The sequence below is a fragment of the Rhopalosiphum padi genome, chromosome 1 (genome assembly GCF_020882245.1).
Source record: "Rhopalosiphum padi isolate XX-2018 chromosome 1, ASM2088224v1, whole genome shotgun sequence".
NCBI classification, from domain to species: Eukaryota; Metazoa; Arthropoda; class Insecta; order Hemiptera; family Aphididae; genus Rhopalosiphum; species Rhopalosiphum padi.
Genome location: NC_083597.1, coordinates 27,034,528 through 27,056,481, shown reverse-complemented (window position 1 = coordinate 27,056,481; position 21,954 = coordinate 27,034,528). Strand labels below are relative to the sequence as shown.

Sequence of the window (21,954 nt, the reverse complement as noted above, 5' to 3'; positions counted from 1 at the left end):
AATATTTAATGTAATTTAACAAATTAGCTTTTAAGAGTAAACGTAAATCTTATACTTATGCTTGTGGAAATATTTTAAGCTATATCTACATCTAGATATTTACCTAATCGAACTGTTTAATCAGAAACAGTTGCCAAAATCTTATCGCGCAGTGTATGTACATACATTAAATTTTCATTATCTTTAATCGCTGCAGTTTATTAGAAATTTACATCGATAACTCTCGCAAATATTTGTTTATCTTAATAATGGTAATAATATTGTTTTATACAAAATAATTTATTCAATTGCATAGTATAATATAGTACATATTATAACACACATTTCTTTTTAATATTAATTTTAAGTTTTATTTAAAATATTGCTGAACATAAAATATATAAAAGTATGTATTAAATATTATTAAATTTAAAATTTTCTGTGATTTATTAAATAAAAATATATACTAATTCATTATAATTTAAAAATTAAAAACTATTAAAGGAATCATTATTTTGGTGATTGATTTTTCATGATTACAAATGAAATTATAAAGTAAAGTTAGATTAAGTCTTAGTTAATAGATAAAACTAATAGGTAATTTGTTCTTTAGATTCAATACTCATCTAGAAAATTAAACTGCATAAAAAGAAACACTAGTATTGATGAAAAAAATCTAAATTCCAATGTTGCTAGGTCAGTTATTTTTTGTGTGAACATGTAACAGGTTATGCCTAGTAAACAGAACTCAATTGTTCGAACTTTAAAAGCTTCAAAGAAAAACATGTATCAAAAATGCAATACGCTTAGCCTGCGTGCGTTTCGATTTGTGTATACCTCACTTGAGTTGACCAAGTCAGTCAGACTAATAATACATTATCAACAATTTTATTACTATATTCGTCCAATATTTTACTATGGAAATTCAAATATCTTATAATTATTATTTAATACTTGAAATATAAGCTCACAAGTGTTGTAACTAATAATAGCTTTTTGATCTTGATATTATTTAAATTTATTAGGTAATACAATTTTCTATATTATAAAATATAACTAGTTTCGCCAGCTTCTGCCAATTTAGAAAAAAAGTTATTCCTTTTTCTGCCAATTATAAATTATAAAATTGAAAGTTTAGGAACCCTTACGTAAAGATTTAATACTATATATTTTTTAATAAATATGTGTGTAAAAAGATACAGTATACAGTTAAATAATAATTGTACAGCTATCACTATTTAAATCATTTTTTTTAATGATATATATTATTTAATTATTAAAAAAAATTACCAAGACAAAATATAAAAAAAATATCAACAGGTAAACTCAGTTGACTCTCGAAATTTTCGTTGTGAAATAGCCTATTCAGGAATCTATAAGACTATTATGTTATATTTTAACGTATGTAACAACAAATATATCATTGTCAAAACTCTTGAGAAATCGGAAAATATTTTTAATAATTTTTATGTTTAACTTTCATTCTTTTTAAATTTAATCGTTTCGAATTAATTTATGTAAATTAACTGTGCTAGATTTTGTTTACTATATTATGATATTGTCTTTAGAATTATGGAAGACAATTATAAAGTATTTATAATTTTTACAATATGGAATTCATATTACATATAAATATATCTAATATTATCTATAGACTACAGTCGAGCTATGAAAGCAGAAACCCTACTTAGATACTATTTCAGAGATTCTTTCTAGGTTATAACAGTTAATACTTAACTTACAAAAAGATTTAATATACTTTATTGTCTAACGATATTAAAATGACTTCATATGTTAATGATTTATCATTTTTAAAGTTACAGTTTCATTTTAAATAAATTATATTCAAGACTAAATTTAGTTAAATAAGAAGTCCTTTGATACAAATTATTTTATAGAAAACAATTTTTAATATTATTTTTTCTGAAAGTAGTTGTTTAGCAACTATAGATAACGCTTTTCCGACAATAAATATACTGAAAATTGAAATTTATGTAAATAAAGATCTTAAACAATACATCCGAAGGAGTTTATGAACGAAGTGAGCAAATGTAAAATTATGATAGCATTCCAAGAAACAGAAGAAACATATTTTTAATCCTTAAAATTATCCCTAAATTGTTTTTATAAGTCATAAACTATACAATTTATTACACCTAAATCTGACACTATTTATACGGCACAATACACAAGTGAATAATATTAAATTTTTATCTAGCCTATTATTTTTCTATTCTGCATTTCTGCCTACAACAAAATAATTTTAAAAACTATTATAACACATTAACAATAATACTTAATTCTGCCAATGGCCATAGTTGTCGAGATATTATCTATAAAGAAATAATTATTATAATAATACGTATGTATTTTATTTCAATTATTATAATATAAGTACATTCATAAATTATAAATTATAAACATTTTCAAAAACGAGTATAAAAAACAATAAGTATGTATATGTAATAAAATAAAACCATAGCTTGTTACATGTAATGTACGGTTTGCAATAGCCACATTATTCATTGATTATTATTATGTATAATAAAACGAATGGTAGATACGAAAACTAGACCGATTATCTTTCAGAACATTCTGGCGAATTACTGTGTAGTCGGGTTTATCGTCTAGGGGTTATACGGGAAAGGGTTGTCTGTCTGGAGAAGTATTCATGCCAAATGGACTCAGATACGCCAAGAATATCTAACGGCAAAACGACAATATAAATAAAAAATGTCTAACCAAATGACAATGGATGTTTTATTCAAAACACCAGTTGGTAATGGATATTAACAACGAGAAATAACGTAGAAATTCAATTAGCATGAGTAGATATAATAATATAATTATTATTATTAGGTTCGCAAGATTATTACGACAAGTATATTGTTACCGATATTAATTAGTCACAAATAAAATATTATATGAAAAATATTCTTTCGTTTAAATAAATGTCGATAGTTATTAAAAATAATTATAAAATACCTATAATAGAAAATTGAAGAAATATTTTGATTTCGATAACCTAGCAAAACACGTTTGTAGAATTATAATTTTTGATTGAAATTCTAATTGTACTAATTTTGTTTTTTTAATATTTAATAATAACAGATAAATTATAAAATATGTAATAACATGTTAATACCAATGTGATGCGGTTATTCATATATTCCAGGATATACATATTTCGTTCTATTATATAATTGTTATTGGTAACAAAAAAAAAAAATTATAATAAACAAGCAATAATAATAAGTAATGATTGACAAGCTAAATAAATAAGGGGAAAAGCTCCATAATATGTTATAAATAACTTAACAAGTTATATTTTTAATCAAATTTATATATTACACTATATTATTATTAGTAACAATATTCATTGTACGATGTAAAATATAGTTTACAATTTTAAACAACCAACAACAAATATTCTTAATTTATAAATTTATATTTTAGTTTAAAAACAAATATATATTCATTCTTATTATTAGGTATTTATGATGTAAAATACAAATTTATAATAACATCAAAACATTTAAGTTAAAAACAATTTTATGATTATATTGTATGCAATTTAAAACACATAAAGTACATAAGAGTTATAATATTATCGCCAACCACAATAGATTATATTTATTCAAGTATAGCCAGTATAGGTAAAACAATTTATTTTTAGTTACCTGTAGCATTTAATTTTAGAAAATAAAAATCGCTATAATATTAAGTCGAGTTGAGCCAGTCATCACTCATCATTGACAATAGTATATTTCGCGCTGACATGGGATAACATAAATAAGATGTATAATAACGTAAGCCATAATTTACACACGGCAAGCTATACAATAAAGTACGTTTGAGAAATGATTTGAACGAAAATAGTTGACCTAAGTAAGTAAATGCGCGTGGGAAAAAAATATTTATAATAAAGCAGCCATAGTAAACCTAATAATCTTTAGTTACACGGTACGTACAATTTTATTTTGCGTTCGGTAAAGTATGTTTGATGTGCATTAATCTACACCAACATAATACACACGCCATATACACGCATACATGTATATATATATATATATATATATATATACATATATATCAAGTATATCAAGTGCATCCATCTGGTCGACGTGTAAACAAATCACGTTACCCGCGGAGCACCGGATAAATTGATACCGAAATAAATCCACCCGCGTACGTAAGGTTCGTGTCGATATAGTATAGCTGGTGCTATATGTATATAAACAGGGTTGTAGCCGAATTTCCTATTCAAATATTATTGTATATAAACATATATATATATATATATTTAAACTGTTTTGCATAAGCTTTTTTTACCTAATCGACGCGCACAATCAATTTATTACAAACGAAAATACAATTCAACGTTCAAATTAAATACGAAGAGATGACTATGATATATAGTCAAACTATATAATTTGTGTATTATAAAGATAAAATATATCGTTTCGTAGATTATTATATTACGTATATTGTACAGTGCTGTTGGATGTAAGGTTGCATACCTACAATACCTACGTTTCTCGTATACTTTTGTAGTTCTCCCAAATTTTATGTAATTTAATTTATTTCGCACGCACGTGCACATTTGTCCGCCACGTTCTATATAACATTTCATGACCTGTTTAGCCAATTATTTATTTAGAACGCATACAAACTATAAATACACACGTATTTACTTATGTAAAACACATTTAATTGGATAGAAAAAACACCAAATTCCCAAATAAATTAACACCGATATTTACCCTACTATCGAAATCAAATGTTTTCTTAATAATTTTCAATTAGACGATTTAATTATTTTTTTAAATTTTACTATAACAATCATATTAATTTTTAAGATATATAACCTTTTATTGAGTACTTATAATGAATAATGTTTAAAAATAAACATGTAATATGTAATGTTTGTTGTAAATACATATTTATTAAATAATAATAGTGGAATATAGCAAACCTAAACCTTTAAAGTAAACTAAATGATCATATATTATTGAAGTCATAAAGAATTTGCCAACGAAATATAATTATAATATTGAGTAAAAATATAATAAAAAACAGAATTTTTTTTATTATTTTCAACAATAAAAGCTTTTACTTGGTAGAGTAATTAAAATAATACTAAAATAGATGAGTGCTCAAAGAGCATTTTTCTAGTGTAGTCAACTAATTAAATTTGATTCACAGAAAATTCAATAAAGATAATCTAATTTATTGATTGAAAATATAGTAGTTTGATTCAAAAAATGTATATTTAAAAATATATATATACAAGATTCAAAACTATATTAATTTCAAAATTTAAATTTAAATAAAAAGATAAAAAAAAATGAAACCAACTTAATAAATTGTTTTCGGTAATTTATTGTAAATACACAAATATGAATAGATAAATAATATAATGTATTTTTATAATGCTTATACAACTGTAAATAATAATTCTTGACAAAAAATATTATCATCAAATTAAAGGCTTAATATTATTGAAATCTATTCAAGATTCCAAATTGATTTGTATTTATTGTTTGTACAACTACACTTATTTACACACATTATTTATACCTTCTAAAAATGAATTACCATTTTCTAGAGTTGTAATTTATTTATTCATTCAAACAAAATAATAATAAAGATTGTTATTATATAGACAACATTCAATTGCTATTATTAAAATTAATTGACGCGTACCACATACAGCGTAAGCGATTTGTTCAAGAGTTAGTAAAGGAGGATGCCGTAGATTGTAGTGAACGATTTCCCGTATTGTAATGCAATTGAACAGGACTCGTAAGTGGCAGGATGACACGCCAATTATAGGAACAGTATAAAAACGTGACAGCAAACACAAACGGCCGTTTGCCAATTATTATTTAGCCGAAACAAAAAAAAACTGTTGTTTTTCATTTACCGACCAGAAACAAAAAAAAAAATTTTAAATCTCTGTCCGCATAATATGTATATATATATATATAAGGTATTAAATAATTTATCAATCACAGGCGACGCAATACGTCAACGGCATATAATCCTGATAACCAAATGCATGGGACGGAATGACGGAGGCCGGGAGGTGGCCAGGGCTTGCCGTAGTTACTACATACGACAGGCGTCGGTGGCCATTAATCATCCATCGCGGTCTCATAGTTTTATCTTCTGCCACCACCGTGTCAAAATTTGAAAAAGTAATATATCGACGCGCCAGGTGGATGAGAAACGGATACGAAAATATTTATAGAACATGGTCCCAAAAAGTGACATTTTTTTTCACTCTATATATATAAATATAATATATAACATTTCAAACGACGAAAACTTTGTGTAGGTCGGTCTCTTTTTCTCTCTCCGTCTATCCGTCTATCTCTCTATTCCGTCTAAATTATTGAATAACGTACAACGGACGTGGCGGGTACGACAAAATTATCAGGGATGGAAAAAAAAACCACTGCACAAGTTTGCTGCCGAGACGACGCGCGAGGAAAACAAAAGGGATTACAAAAACAACTACATTACAAACTCAATTTCGACGGCTCATTTGATACCGTTATGAAAACCCGAGGATTTTGTAAGTCTTACATCGACCAACTTCCGTTTTAATTTGTTCCCACTAATTTTATTGCCTTGCTTTTTTTACAGGTAGTATTGTTTTTTTTTTTACTCTGGTTAACAATTTAAATTAATGAAACACTTTTTATTATTTTCCCCCTGTTTTGATTATTATTACTCCGCTATTCCGGATGCCAAAAGTCTGTATACATACTATTTTAACACTGTATATAATATATCCAATATACCTACGTTAAGAACACTCCATTTTTTCTACCGATCATCAATCATCAGTGTTACTGTTTATATTATATTTAATCAATATTCAATATTTATTAAGTTGATACTGTGATACTTTAAAATAAAAGAGATCCGTTAAAAAGTGTTAAATATAACCAATAAGCAGTCAAAAATAAAAATATGTTTTACTTAATAAATGTTTGAAATATATATATTATATACCTATATAAATTGTATCGTTCATTTGTACTTGTATAGTCTTATATTCAAAATTTTATCCATTTAACATAAATCCTTGAGAAATCATTATGCACAAAATTCCACTTTTATTGTTGGAAACAAAGTTTAAGGAATAATTGGATATATCAAATTAATTCTTAAACCAAGTATGGAATTTTTGTGAACTTCTAAAAATAAAATTATAAGACTACTAACTTGATTTTAACTATACTTGATTTCTATTCATTCATTATAAATGTATTTAAGTATCTAATTTTTTAAGTAAAACATTTTTTTATAATTCCATTTTATTTATTTAATGTAATTATATTATGATTATTACTAATAAGCTACAATTTTATAATTTTTATGGCTATTTTACTAGTTAGTAATGTATACTTAAAATAAATTAAATACTTACAAGAAATATTATGTGTGAAGATTGTTTTAAGTTATCCAGGTTTAAACCGGGCTGAGCATTGGCCATAACAAAAAATATAAATAAAACAATATTTTTTGTTTATATTTACGCGTATGTTTGTAACAATGATAGATAAAAAGTAAACATAAAATAAAAAATTATCAAAAATCATTTTAAATAATAGAAAAAAGGTGTAATATTCAACTACTAGGTACTTATTATAGTAATTTTACATAAGCATCCAGTTTTATAAGATGTTAAAAAAATTATTGAAAAAATGCGTATTGTGTTAAATTAAATTTTAAAAAAAAATTTTTATTTGACAAATGTTTATTTTTTTAGCAAAAACTGTAATGATACTGTACAAAAGGTTTTGATTATTCATTTATAATCTGTGCGATAATGAAGTTAATTAACAATTAGTATTTACTCCGAACTAAAACAATCATGCATAAACGCTTTTAAGTTCTTATTTTATATAATCATCATAAATTACAAAAAAAAAATTTGTTAGTACTTACTTAGAAGTAAATGGATTTGAAAAAATATTTTGAAATAAAATTTCACAGAATACATGACAAATTATCAAGTAAAATCAATTCACAAACAATGGCATACAAGTATGACAATTAATTTTAAGAATTATTATTTTTTTTTTTTTTTTTTTATTCTTTTGATTCAAGACATCTGATAACATTTAATTATTTTCCATAAACTATAATAAGTATTTTATTAAATTAAAAAAAAAATGTAATGGCTTTAACGGCTGTTTAATAGAAAACAAAAGTATAAAAATTAAAAAAATTAAGCAAAAAAAAAGTTAATTAAATATTTACGCATTTAACATTACGTAATTTGTGATATGTAAAAATATACTCATGAAATAATAATATACTTTTATAAAAAACTATATTCCGTTAATATTAATAATTTATATTACCATATATTATCATGTATCATGATAGAATGGAGAATGATTGATCACACGTGGGAATATTAGTTATAGTGTATATTATCACAATACATTAATTAAACAAAATATAATAATATTTTTTTATGTAAAATATTATAATGTACCTACTGTATGGAAAACAAATGTAAAATACACAGTACATAACTACGGATCGACAAGAAATAATATTTAAAAAAATGCATACACAGAATGATTCACTATCACTACCCCATTATTTTTCTTAAAAAATAAATTTATTCTAATTTTTTAAAATTTTAGTCATACATAAGAATTATATTTTTATACCTCATAATTAATCGTTCATTTTAACTTGACTGTCCTAACTTATGAAAATACAAGATATTGTATTTTTCAAATGAGAACCAATCTCTTTTACTGGCATTAATATTTAAGTTCATGATTTTTTTGAAAATTTTAATTCACTTAATTTAAAACTCAAACGAATAGTTTCTCAGTTATTAAAATATTTACTGTAAAAATAATTGTAGATATAAAATAGATTTATTATTGAATCTATTATTTATTATACTATTTATACTTGATTATACATCACTATGGCCCCTTTATCTTGTAAGCCTGTTATCATAGATCTATTATCCTAAGTACATAAAATTTAATAATTAAAAAATCACTCATTGATAATTTTTTTTTGATTTATCAAAATATTTAGAAAAATTTTCCATTAAATATAATATTATATACCTAAGTATTACTAAAGTAATACAAAATAACTTAAGAATTTTAAAATATGATCTTTATACGTAGGTATATTTAAAAATTCCAAAACTCAGATACTCAATGCAATTAGAATTGCATTATTGGAGAAAAAATCAGACGAGTGTGCTTGATGAATCCCTCTATATATACCTATAACAAAGTTGTGCTAAATTAGATAGTAGAAATTTCACGTTCTTGAGGTTCGTACTGTGATAATACGAAAATTTAGCACGACGGTGTAGAGAGGACATGCAATTCCGTCAGACGGATTGGGTAAATTGCGTGTGTATCTCTCTTTATACGAGTATATACATATATATTAGGACAAGTGTAAACTTGCCGTAATCCGCGAACACAGTTAGCGGTATTAAAAGCCCGAACGGACAGTTTTAGACGTCAAACGAGAATACAGGGTTTCTCCCTCTCGCGTTCTCTCGCACTAACCTCCGCCAGACACTGATTTATCACTAGCCACTCTTTAACTACCCCTAACAAAACTTGTGCATAAATTACGCACTGCGAAACGTATTTACGATTCGTATACACATATATATGTACTACGTAGGTGGGTATATGTTATACATTCACGGATTGATAAACATATATGTGAGTCATGCATATAGATGCTAGCGTCCACTAGAGCAAACGTCGACTTGTTAGACAAACCTGAACTATGCTATCCTTTCTGTGATCGGATCATCATAATAATGTCGATAACCTTTTAACGGTGATGCCAAAATCATAAACATCTGAATATACGTCAATAACATCGCGAAACTTTAGTACTGTTTGAATACATACATTAAAAATTAATTTCACTGTTAATTTTGCAAACACTACTTTAGGTTTTGGTAGGCTAGGCTTATGGGAACCAATAAGGCAATAGGCTATCATTATAAATTATAACGGCAATACGAGCAGGTACACCCAAAAGTGCAAATATTATTTTAATTTTAAAGTAAGTCAAAACACTATACTGCTAATAAAACATATAACTATAGATAAATACCTTTTAATGCGTACATGCACTAATAAAATATTGATATTCGTTTTAAAAGATAAATAATTGAAATATCAGAAATTGTTGGTAATACATACAATGTAGTTTTAAATATGTTTAAATCATTAGGTAGATAATATTATTTATTATACGTTCTATCGAAGTACTGCCTTTGATGATGAGTTTCTTTAATCAAATAAATTCGTGGAAATAATAACCCTACAAATACGTCTTTGTTACCTATTGATCGTATTGCGTATAATATTAATCTTTTATCTTTATATTATATTATAATATAAATACTAAAATACATCTATGTACATAAAGAGAGACAGAGGGATTACGCAGATATTAAATAATTAAAACCAAATATTTTAATAAATATATTACTGTAAATGCACTCATTTATTTATCGGTATAATAATATTATAACCTATAAAGTATTAACAAAATTCGAAATTCAATACTATATAAATACAGATTTATCGGAAAATTCAGGAAATGTTTTGTGTATCTCATAATAGGTATATATTATATATACATATATATATATATATAACTTATTAAATTAATCCTAAAAAAAAATATAAACAACATTCTAATATACATATTTGTACTTAATATATTTTAAATCATCCATTTGAGTGCCAAATTAAATTTTTTCCAGTAGGACCAAATTATTTTTTATTTTATTATTATTATTTACTACATATTAGGTATAGACAAAAAAAATTTGTTGGGCCAATATTTCCAAAGTTATTTTATACTTAGAATTATGCGGCCAATGGTTCTTAATTTGTTACGAATTTGAGAATTTTAATGAATAATATTTTAGCCTTACATAATATATATACATATTATAGTATTTTTATTAAATTAATTTTAATTTATTATAAATCTGTGGTAAAGACGTATATTATATTATGCATCCATGGCACTGGAAGAGTGGACGCATATGTGAGTCTATGGTATTCAAAAGGTTAAATAGGCATTTAATCAATAAGTTAGTAAATATTTAAGACATGTTTGATATGACGGGATCTGTAATAGATATTTCAGTTTTTATAGGATTAAATAAAGTCATATGTAAATTAATTAAAGTAAATAAAACAATAACAAATTAATTCTCTTTAAATGGTCGTCATTTAAAAGTCGTTTAAATGGATAGTTGTATTATACATATAGATTCTCATTATACAAATTATTATTCATAAATAATGTAAAACTCTACAGTGTTCACGCAATATTCCTACATATTTAAAAACCATAATTTTATAACTAATAAATTATTGGCTCTATAGCAGTATGTTGCATAATAAATATCTTCTGCGCGTTATGTATTTTAGAATGATAGATAAAATAAAGTTATTACAGATACCTCCTCTATTGCATTTTCGGGAATAGGTCGTAAAACAAATGTAATGGATCTATAACATTTCAAGTATTTGGAATCTCAGCTCGAGCTTTATATATGTATATTATGTTTAAAATTGTGTGAAATAATACATTTGTTTCGTATTGTAAATATATACACATCATAAATATGTAATGCACGTACGAAGCTTTTTATAGTTGCCCAATCATTCTTTAAATACAAAATAAAAACCACGTGACGCGAGTAATTGAATAATTTAATAGACTATTGTAAACGACATTATGGAATAAATTTAGGTACATTATGATGTATAATTTGTTTAAAACTTATAAATAAACTTAAGTAGTACTTTTAATTGTAATGTGTACAATGTACACCGTTTAAAATGAAACATCAAAACCCTTAAGACACATTAAAAAGTAATAAAACAACTTAACTATTATTCATATTATAGGTATAATACTACATCAAATCTTTAAAATGATAACATCAAATAATCATGTGCATTATTCGAAAAATTAATATAATCATAAAACTTTCTACCCTAAATAGCAGTATGTTGCATAATAAAAAATTAATATTTTTGAGACATTAAACTATTTATACTCAATTGCTATTAACAAATAATCTTATAAAATTAAGAAATACATAAAACTATAAATGTATTTAATCCAAATACTCAACTCAAATGTATATAATAATATTATAATATGCTCACGTAATGTTAACTTTAATTTTAAATTTTGTTTTTTGAGAGTTAAATTAAATTATAACTTTATATTTTTGACTGAATTATGTTTGTTTTTATGTTTTATGGATGAATGTCAAAATTGTACACGCGTTTTGAATTGTGCGTCTCTCTCAATCATAAATTACATTTAAGTAAACTTTAGGTTTAGAATTTGAACAATTCATAATCGTACCTAATAAATTATCATTGATCAATATTCAACAACCTATTTTATTCAAAACATACATTTATGGTTATGGAATCAAAGCAAGTTTATGATTGATATTTTATAGAATCAAAGTTAATTACATTGTAATTTCTAGATTAAACGCATTAATTATGAAAATATAATGATCAAACATAAATGGATGGATAAATTTGTATATAAAGTTATTACAATCGAATAAACAATAATATTGACTGCAAATTTTATGACTTTATGTTGATAATTTAATTTATAGGTTATTGACAGTTAATCCATCTATTTCGAGAACTCGAGTTTATCATAATTAATTCAAAATATCAAAATTCAATTTTATATATCAACAATTCAACATAGAATTATCTTCAGTAAAAATACAAAAATATATTGAAAATTACATTTATTTTTAAATAACTATTTTTATAGAATTATTATGTATTCGATCATTCTAATTAACAGCGTTACATTTATATAATATGTGCACCAATACACCTCACAACGTCTCCAACCATATTTTAAACTCAAATCGTAGCATGTAAAATTACCTCTAAAACAACCAGTGGCGTAATTTAGTCATGAGGAAGGGGATGAAATGTTCTTACATTTTACTTATACTATACCCCACCCATAAAAAAAAATTGTATTTATCATAAGCATCTTCTTTCAGTACAATAAATATATGTACCTACGCATATTATGACGGGCCACATAGAAACAAAAAATTTCATAATATTCAATAATATTTATTGTTAAATCAGTAAAAAAATGTAGTTAACCCGTCTTTAAAGAAAAAAAAGATCATGGAGGAATACGAAAATTACGAAAACCAAATCCCCTCCGTAATTACGACACTAAAAAAAACATTCACGATGGAAATCTACTTAGGTGCAATAACTTTTTAAATTATTGATAAGTATCAAATACCAATTACGTCTGGTAATTAGCCATCATATTTTTAAAAAGTGTCACCACTTGTAACATCTTGTAATCTATTATATATCAAGTCAAACCTGTACTAAGTGTATTTGTAGATTATTTTAAAATTATTGTAAAACTTTTAATTTACAAGATTATGTATATCTAATAAAAATAGTAAACTATACAACACATTACACCTATTAATTATTATGATTAATTTTAAATTGAACATATCCATCAAAATTTGTTCTAAACAATACTTTAAGGGTTTATTGTCATAATTTATAGATTTCATATCTATAGTATAAACTACATAGTATATAATATGTACATAGAATAAAACCAACTTTTTAGACTATAATGAATCATAAGTTAAGTAGTTTATAAAATTACATTACTGAATACTGATACATTATAAAATATTTCTCAACTTAATTATAAATATATAATCTAATTAAATAAATTGTCTTTTATTCATAATTACTTATTTGATTTTAACTTGACTCAATTTTAAAAGTATTAAATTATTCAAGAACTATAAATAATAATGTTATGAATAACATTTCAAAAATAATGTTTTTCATACTTTAATGAAAGTAATAAATAATTACATGACCTAATTCTGTAATTTTAATTACCAGTTGTTACTTTTTACAAATATACAAGTATCTATTAATTGTATTTATCAGAACATAATATAAAAACCTATTAAAAATATTTAATAATTATGTGGTAAAAACTTAAATTTACTAAGTAAATATAACAATTGATTTTTATTTAAAAAAAAATAATTAAATTTATATTTGAGATATATGCATAATTTATTTTTATTTAGCTTGGTTTAGACTTAGCAATCAATATTGTACCTAATAGGATTCATTAAATATAAAATTAATATTAAATGTTTATTATACATTATATTAAAATGGAAATCCTTTGAAAAAAAATTCAAAAAGAACCTACGGTTCATGATCATCGAAAAAATAAGTTCCAGTTCGTATTCATAAATTCGCTTTAACATCTATCTGTCTATATTTAAAGTAACTTGCACTCGTATTATACGTATATATATATTATATAGAGTGTACATTAATTTGACAGTGTAATATAATTATGTATATGTGTACAATCATGAATCAAATGTGGAATCACAATGAACAATGATTATGGGTTGTGTCAATTTAACTTTAGTACCTGCTTAACATTTATATCAACCCAAATTATTTATGAATGAATTCGGCTAAATACATCATAAATTCATAACACAAATAGCTTATTAATATTAACATGTCTTTTATAGAATAGATGGGTCACTAAAAATATTGAACATTTAAAAAACACAATTTCAATAAGCACTCAGTTTAAACGATATTATACATATATTATCCATTAATCCAATCTATATAATTTATAAATACTCAAATTTGGAACTACCCAGCTGTATCAGATTTAATATGAATAACAATTTTCACACAATAAAAATAATTGACGGTCAATTTGTCAATGTACCTACCTAAAAATATATTCATGGCATAATAATATTAATAATAGTTATAAGCTATAATATGTTTATTGTTTAATGATAGTTAATTATTGTATTTATTACATTTATGTATCTTAAAAATATGAATTAAAAATAAAACTACGGAATGTAAATCTTAACTTTTTAATAAATCGGTAAAAAACAGTAAAGCAATATGGTCACATGTGATGAGTACAAAAGGATAAACGATATCTTAATGACCATATTATATTGTTACTGCGTACGCCGCACGTAAACAAAAAAAAATTAGAAATAAAATTTCGATTATATAATTTTACATGGTAACAGTTGTTAATAACTTGCATGTATCTATACTAAAACCAGTAACACCAATACAATTATAATTTACTCGCAGAGTCGTAGGTACATGTTCAATCAAAGGTCGACCACCACGCGAAAAGTTCAAGTAATATAAGTGCAATAACACGCAATCTTGTAGATCTTTATCGTCTCGCAAGCACTTGCAAATATCAGTGCTTACTGTCTATACAGGGTGGTTTATTTTTAAACTGCAACTAAACTTTTTAATGAACCCCAGTCGTCGAGTGAAGTTGAAAACCGCTTTTAAACGTATTTCATACGCGTACTTTAACGAGCTTGTATGCGGCGTGCTTTGGGTAAGTATAGCTATATTTCGCTCAATTTATCAAGAGAGACTGACTAAACCTCAATAATATAGGTTTATTAACCACAAAAAATCCCACATTTGCCGTCCGTTACTCGTTTTTTTTTTTTTGCGTCATCTGTCATAAGTTTTCAAGAGTAGAGCGAACTATTGGAACAGACGTATTTTTGAGGTCAACAAACATTGTACAGATACAATCTGCACTTCTGTGATAAATAATTATAAATGTTAAAGTATAGGTACAATAAATATACCAGAAAAACCACAAAAAAGTAACAGGAATCAATTGTTTGATATTCTTGGCAAAAACGAAAAATTAACTTATCTAACAATGATATGGTTTATTTTATACCTATGATCGTTTATTCGGGTGAAATGTTATTTTTTGACTTACAGTAGTTTTCATATTAGAAATAACCTTGAAAAACCGGTATTTTTTTATGTTTGCGATAATTTTAAAAGTATTATTGCTCGAGACTTACAATTTGTTAATACCTGCAGAACGATATTAAAATAGGATTTGATTTTGAATAAATTTGAGGGTTATTTTTTTTTTTTTAATATTCCATGATTGTGATGAATAGCTAAAAATATTAAAACATTTTGCCATTATTCTAACACGAAAAATTATATTTCCGAACGGGTATCGCTTAAAATCGATTATTTAAAAAAAATTAGTGATCGACTCACTTCTTATGTAACCATACGTCCATACAGTAGGTATATGCTATAATATGAATAGGTATATCATATTATTTTCACGACATTCTCTTCCGGGCCGTACAGCAGCGTACCTACAATTACATGCAACGCGTATAATATGCGTACCACCGTAACAACTATCCCCCTGGTGGAGGTGCGACTACCCCTACAAGCACTGCGACCGCCACTCAATATGCTCGCGTGGTGGAATCGCTCGTCGTAATCTACGCCATTGGGTACGTGACGCCGCCACCACCGCCGGTACAACGTCGGGAACCCCAGAACAGCATCAGCGGCATCAGAAACCATTGTGCACAGACCGTATAAATGTTGCGCTTTCTCGGGCGGAATGTATGTTTGTGTGTGTGTGTGTTTATATATAATACGTGTACACAACACTCGGTTGGTTGGCGGGCCGCGCTACGTGTTAAATTATTACTTAATTAAACCGTTATCTCTGAGAGGTAGTTATAGTGGCCGAACGCGAAGATATTCATTGGGCTCGAGGGTCGGAAACGGAAGGATCGACTTAAGTCTTGAGGGACTCGCGCACCCCCACCCGCGGCGCACAGGTATAAAATACGAGTCCCCGCTACCCCTTTCGTACCGACGACAACGGCGGCGGCGGCGCAACCCGTGTCCAACGCGCCACTAAATTTATCGTGTTTTAAGTTCAGTTCTTCTACTCACCCTCGTTCTACCTTACGTAGTCCATCTCTCTTTCTCTGTATCTCTATCCATGTCAGTCTTCTTCCTTATAGTGACATCGTCATCAACACGCACATATGCTCAATAAACGTATACATATATATTATACAGAATGATTTTCCAAGCATGCATCCCCATTTTTTTCATTTAATAGTGAATTTATGCGAAATATTTTCAAATACTTCGATTGTTTAAACCGTTTTAAGAGTTTTCTGTGGTGATATAAACTTATTTTTTCAATGATAACTTTACTAATCTTTTTATTGTAAATTATAAAGTAGATGATATTCTTGAGCATTTTGATGTATTCATCGAATTTTAGGCGGATTGTCTATGAATAATTATAAATATTTAGCATTTAGATGAGCGTCGTGGAACAGTAAAGAGGCACCTCGCAAAATATTGATGAACTAAATTCCACTTAACTAAACTTAAAATAAACTAATTAACTACCAGTTTGAAATTTGAATTTTATATATTGAAATACTCTGATACAAGTAACACTGATACGGGATATTATACAATTAACAATGTTGTAGTTCAAAGAAGTCAAAACTTAAAAAAAATTGAAAACGATAAAAAATAAAAATTGAATTATTTTTTACAAAAAGTTATTCTGTAACTACAATAATATATTTTCAATAACATTTATTGTTTGAAGTGTTTAACGTTAAAAATTTGTGTGTGTGTGTGTGTGTGTACTTTTTTTATACGAGATACGTTTTCTACATAGATTCGTGTACACCTAAATGACACAAAACAGTAAGCGCGACATTACAAAAGTTCATACGGTGTATCTTATACAGTAGACGGTGCATACACCGAGTATTCGCCGTCTACTATATAATATACAACAATTTGTTACGTTTCCGCGATGGGATGTGGTAAAAAAAAAAAACCGTACCTTAGCGCGGTTGACCATGAAATTGCCGCACAAATACGTTTACGGACGCACGCCGATCCACACACCGTCTGTTGTCCGGGCATGGTAAAAGCGCAGGACCCATACACCCACTCACCCACCGTATTATTTATTATTCCAGTCGGCTTTAGAACTTAATTAACATTTCTATATAATACGCGGCGTGTGCCGTTTAGTATAATATTATTATGATGTATTTTATGTTATATTGCTTATTCGCACTCACCATGACTGAATTGATTCACCGAATTTGCGTTCGGATCGACTTCTTTTCCCGTCTGCTGTGGGTTACCGCTGACTATGAAAACGCCTGTAACACGAAAACACGTTTGTAATAAATAATATTATATTTCGTGATATTTTAACGTATTATTGCACACGTTAAGTACCAAATACGTATGGTTGACACAATATGGTAGTGGCTAACTATTTTATTTTTTTTTATTTTTTGCAAAATACAAAATTAAAATTATAACTACAATTTAATAATTTGCACTCTTTGGTCAGTATACTAACATAAAATTATGAAATAAAATTATTTTGGATAAATCCAATTACAATCAGCTAAAATAAATGCAAATACGTACGTACATTAACATTTTTAATCATACAATTATTAAATTTCATATTCATTGCTATTGTCGTAATGTATATTATATTTTTAGGTCGGGTTTTAAGTTTTAAATAGGGCTGGTGGTATTTTTTGGTACACCAATAATTATTATCGGACACTGGTATTATTTATTTAAGTACTAGTATTCAGCATTTTTGGTGTTTGAAAATACCAGTATACTTACTGTGATTCAGTAATTTGTTACCATTGTTACCGAAAATACAGTTCCAAAGTATACACGTCATACTAACTGTCCTAAATACAAAGAGTACCGGTCTATGTTTTAGTCGAAAAATATGAAATTTACTAGTGTTTAAACCAATAAGCCACATACAAGTATAAATGGTTCATATTCCTAAGAATATATAAGCTGTATTATGGTGATCTACGGCTACAAAAAGGTTAGGAACTCTGATCTAAAACAATTTGTAGAACCAGAATCTTTTTTTTTATTATATGCACGCTATTTTATTGTATTTGTTAACTCCTTCCTTCCTCTCGAGGTCTTAAAAAATATTAAATTTTCCCGGATTGGGAAGACCGTTCTAGATTCATCGAGAATATTGTATAACTGGTAGTATAAACAAATAGCAACTATCAATATCAAAAATAAAATATCACCAGCTTGGTATGTTTGGATAGTATCTAAATGAGTATCTTATATATTCTCTAATAAATATTATATTTTAGAAATGGTAATTATTATTATAACTTTAAACACTTTAAAACTTAAAAACATTATATTAAAAATATATACAAGAACACTATATAGTATTATTTTACTCAAATTTCCATAAAACGTATACATTTCCGAAAAGTTTAAGCTAAGAAAAACGATTCGGTGTATTTTGTCTGCACGCTAATAAATTTACTCTCTCTAAAATTAAATATAAATACTTAGGTAACAATAAAAATACTAAAAATGGAAGTGTGTTTAAAAACTTCATCATTAATATCGATGATTTATTACCAACCTGTGGATATTCTCAATGTATCGTCATTATTAGAACCAATTACGGTAACGGCGATTATAATTAACTTAATTTTACTGCTTATATATATATATATATATATATATTATAATCATACATATAAGCATATTTTTTTGATTAAAAACATTAAATACTAAATTAAACTTAAAAATAAATTGTTAATACATGTTTAGCTTAATTTACTTATAACATAAAAAGATATTATATGTACTATCAATATTATACCAATACCAATGATGAAGATATTATTTTCTTGTAAATAAGAATATAATTTTTATAACAAAATATCTTTTTTTTAAATTCATAAGTTAATAAAAAAAACTCAATGAAAGGTGAACGAGTTTAAAAGACCGTAAACCTTTAACTATTCAATAAGGGTCATACGGTGCTGTTTCAATAAGCTGCTGCTGTTTGAAAAATTGTTTTTTTTTTCATCTACCGAAGTTATTTTTCTTTTTCTTTAAGTCGTTTATTATTTTTTTTTTTATATGTATTGTTGTGTGTGATATCTGAACGAATCTCACTTTATACGATTGTTATTTGAGAACAAAATATTATTATACTTCATAAGAAAATATTTTACAAGTATCTACAAATTCTTGTTAAGATTTTTATTTTCTCTAATGAACAACTTCATACATAATAATGCAATACAATAAACAAAAATATTATACATAATAGAAACTGTTAGGTAAGCTTCTTTGTTATAGTTTTTACATTAAATTAAAGTGATTTATAAGTTAAGAATTTATCATAATATAATATATACAAGGTATAACACTTTCGTTCATCGGTTGAAAATAACGATAACTTTATGCATTTATTTAAATAATAACATTTTTATGATGAATTCTCATTTTCACACATACTAATACATTTCTAAATTTAATGATAACACGTTAGTAAGTACAGTTATAAGTAAATAATACTGAAACTCTAATCAACATTACGATATAAAAATTAATCCATTAAAAACAAAAACTATAGAAAATACATTTTAAACAGAAATATTTTATACTTAATATATTTTTACTGACTTTTTCTAAGTTGTACTGCATTAATACTAGCGGATGATTAAAAAAAATAACAATAGCTAAAAGATCCTCGCCTATCCTCCCCCAAAACAATTTAACGTTTTTGCCACTGCGTATATTATTTTTGTTTATATTATAATATAGAAGTCTAAAATATTGATGGTATACATAATTATTAATATATTCCGAGAATTTATTTGACTGTTGTCGGTTTCAGTTGGGCCAAAAATCATGTATGCTACGGTACGGGTTAAAACACGCACAATACGTAAATCCAGGTTTGGAGTATACGGAGTCGGGCATCTACATCTTTTGTAAGCGATGATTTTAATCGATCTTTTTGGTATAAAATATTAATATAAAACTATGTGATTTATAGATACATAAATAGTATACACAATCATAATCTGTCAAGCATTTTAAAACAGTTATAAATAACGTCAATTAATCGATAACAAACATGAAAAAATAATATATCTAAAATTATTAGCTTGTACAAGGCTTTTAATTAAAATATGTTCCAAACGCGTGTGCATGTTTTATTTATGGTTCAACAAAATCGATAAACAAAGATCACACGCATCGACGAAGCTTAATGTACGGCAAACGCAATTACTATAGCATGGTTGTTGGCAGGATATTCAGTATACATACATAATATTATGATTATGTTTAATATTATATACATAGGCAGTTAGAATGAATTTTTGTAATTGTAATTTATTTTTTACGTGGATATAATTATAGTTATTTCGTTTTCGTCGTCGTTGTCGTCGAAAAACACATAAAAAAAGAGTAGGTATACTATTGCCAATTGTCACAACATCACTTGTATAAAAAAAAGGGGGTTTGTGTTGTAAAAATATTTTTGAAAATAATATATTATAATACGTTTATAATTTACGACCGACTATTGCGGCAGTATATATTATATTAAAGTGTATATCAGATAGGAATCACTGTGTGTAGTTTACCAATAATTTATATTATATATGATATTAAAAAGCCGATAACGTTTTCGTGGAAATAAAAAATGAAATCGACTTCCTGATAAAAAAAAAAAACAATAAAATACAATACAAAATAATACCAAAAGTCGAATTTCTTTTCGAGACGCGTTCTCGACCAACAGGACAAATCAATAAATCCGAATGCGAACTCTCAAATAATGTGCGTGCGGCAACTATTATATTATTATATGACCCGCAGATGATATAATAGAAATATATAGAGAACAACGTCTACTATATACGGCCGACGTCACATCTGTTGGCTGATGATGATGCACGGCGGCGCGACCAACCCCGCGGGGGCTTTATATTGCCGAACGTTATTATATTATTATGGAGGATAAATCCGAATAGCCAAACACGTGGTGGCAGCAGCAGAAACGAAAGTTGCAGCTCATGTGTGGTCGAGAAGAACGAAATTCGCGATGAGAAATTATTGAAAATAAAAAAGAAACTAAAAGGAAGAAAAA

The 21,954-nt window shown here is 26.2% G+C and overlaps 1 protein-coding gene and 1 long non-coding RNA gene across 8 annotated transcripts in view; one reads left to right on the top strand and one right to left on the bottom strand.

Annotated features, from left to right (window-relative positions):
- LOC132917005 (lachesin-like) overlaps window positions 1-21,954 on the bottom strand; it is a 109,549-nt gene that overhangs the window by 47,556 nt on the left and 40,039 nt on the right. For 3 of the 4 annotated variants that reach the window (XM_060977504.1, XM_060977503.1, XM_060977505.1), the window contains exon 3: window positions 18,062-18,145. The exons of the other annotated variant lie outside the window; for it this stretch is intronic. In XM_060977504.1, the coding sequence (XP_060833487.1) occupies window positions 18,062-18,145 (84 nt within the window). The remainder of the gene's footprint in view (window positions 1-18,061; window positions 18,146-21,954) is intronic. 4 annotated transcript variants of the gene reach the window in all.
- The window catches only part of LOC132917007 (uncharacterized), a 58,931-nt gene that overhangs the window by 13,784 nt on the left and 23,193 nt on the right, over window positions 1-21,954 (top strand). Inside the window, exons 2-4 of one of the 4 annotated variants that reach the window (XR_009660235.1) lie at window positions 5,997-6,248; window positions 6,320-6,559; window positions 6,631-7,043. The exons of 1 other annotated variant lie outside the window; for it this stretch is intronic. This is a non-coding gene — a long non-coding RNA (uncharacterized LOC132917007). Of the gene's footprint in view, window positions 1-5,996; window positions 6,560-6,630; window positions 7,047-20,691; window positions 20,789-20,853; window positions 21,179-21,954 lie in introns of those variants that run through there. 2 more of the 4 variants (XR_009660233.1, XR_009660232.1) reach the window with 2 other exon arrangements.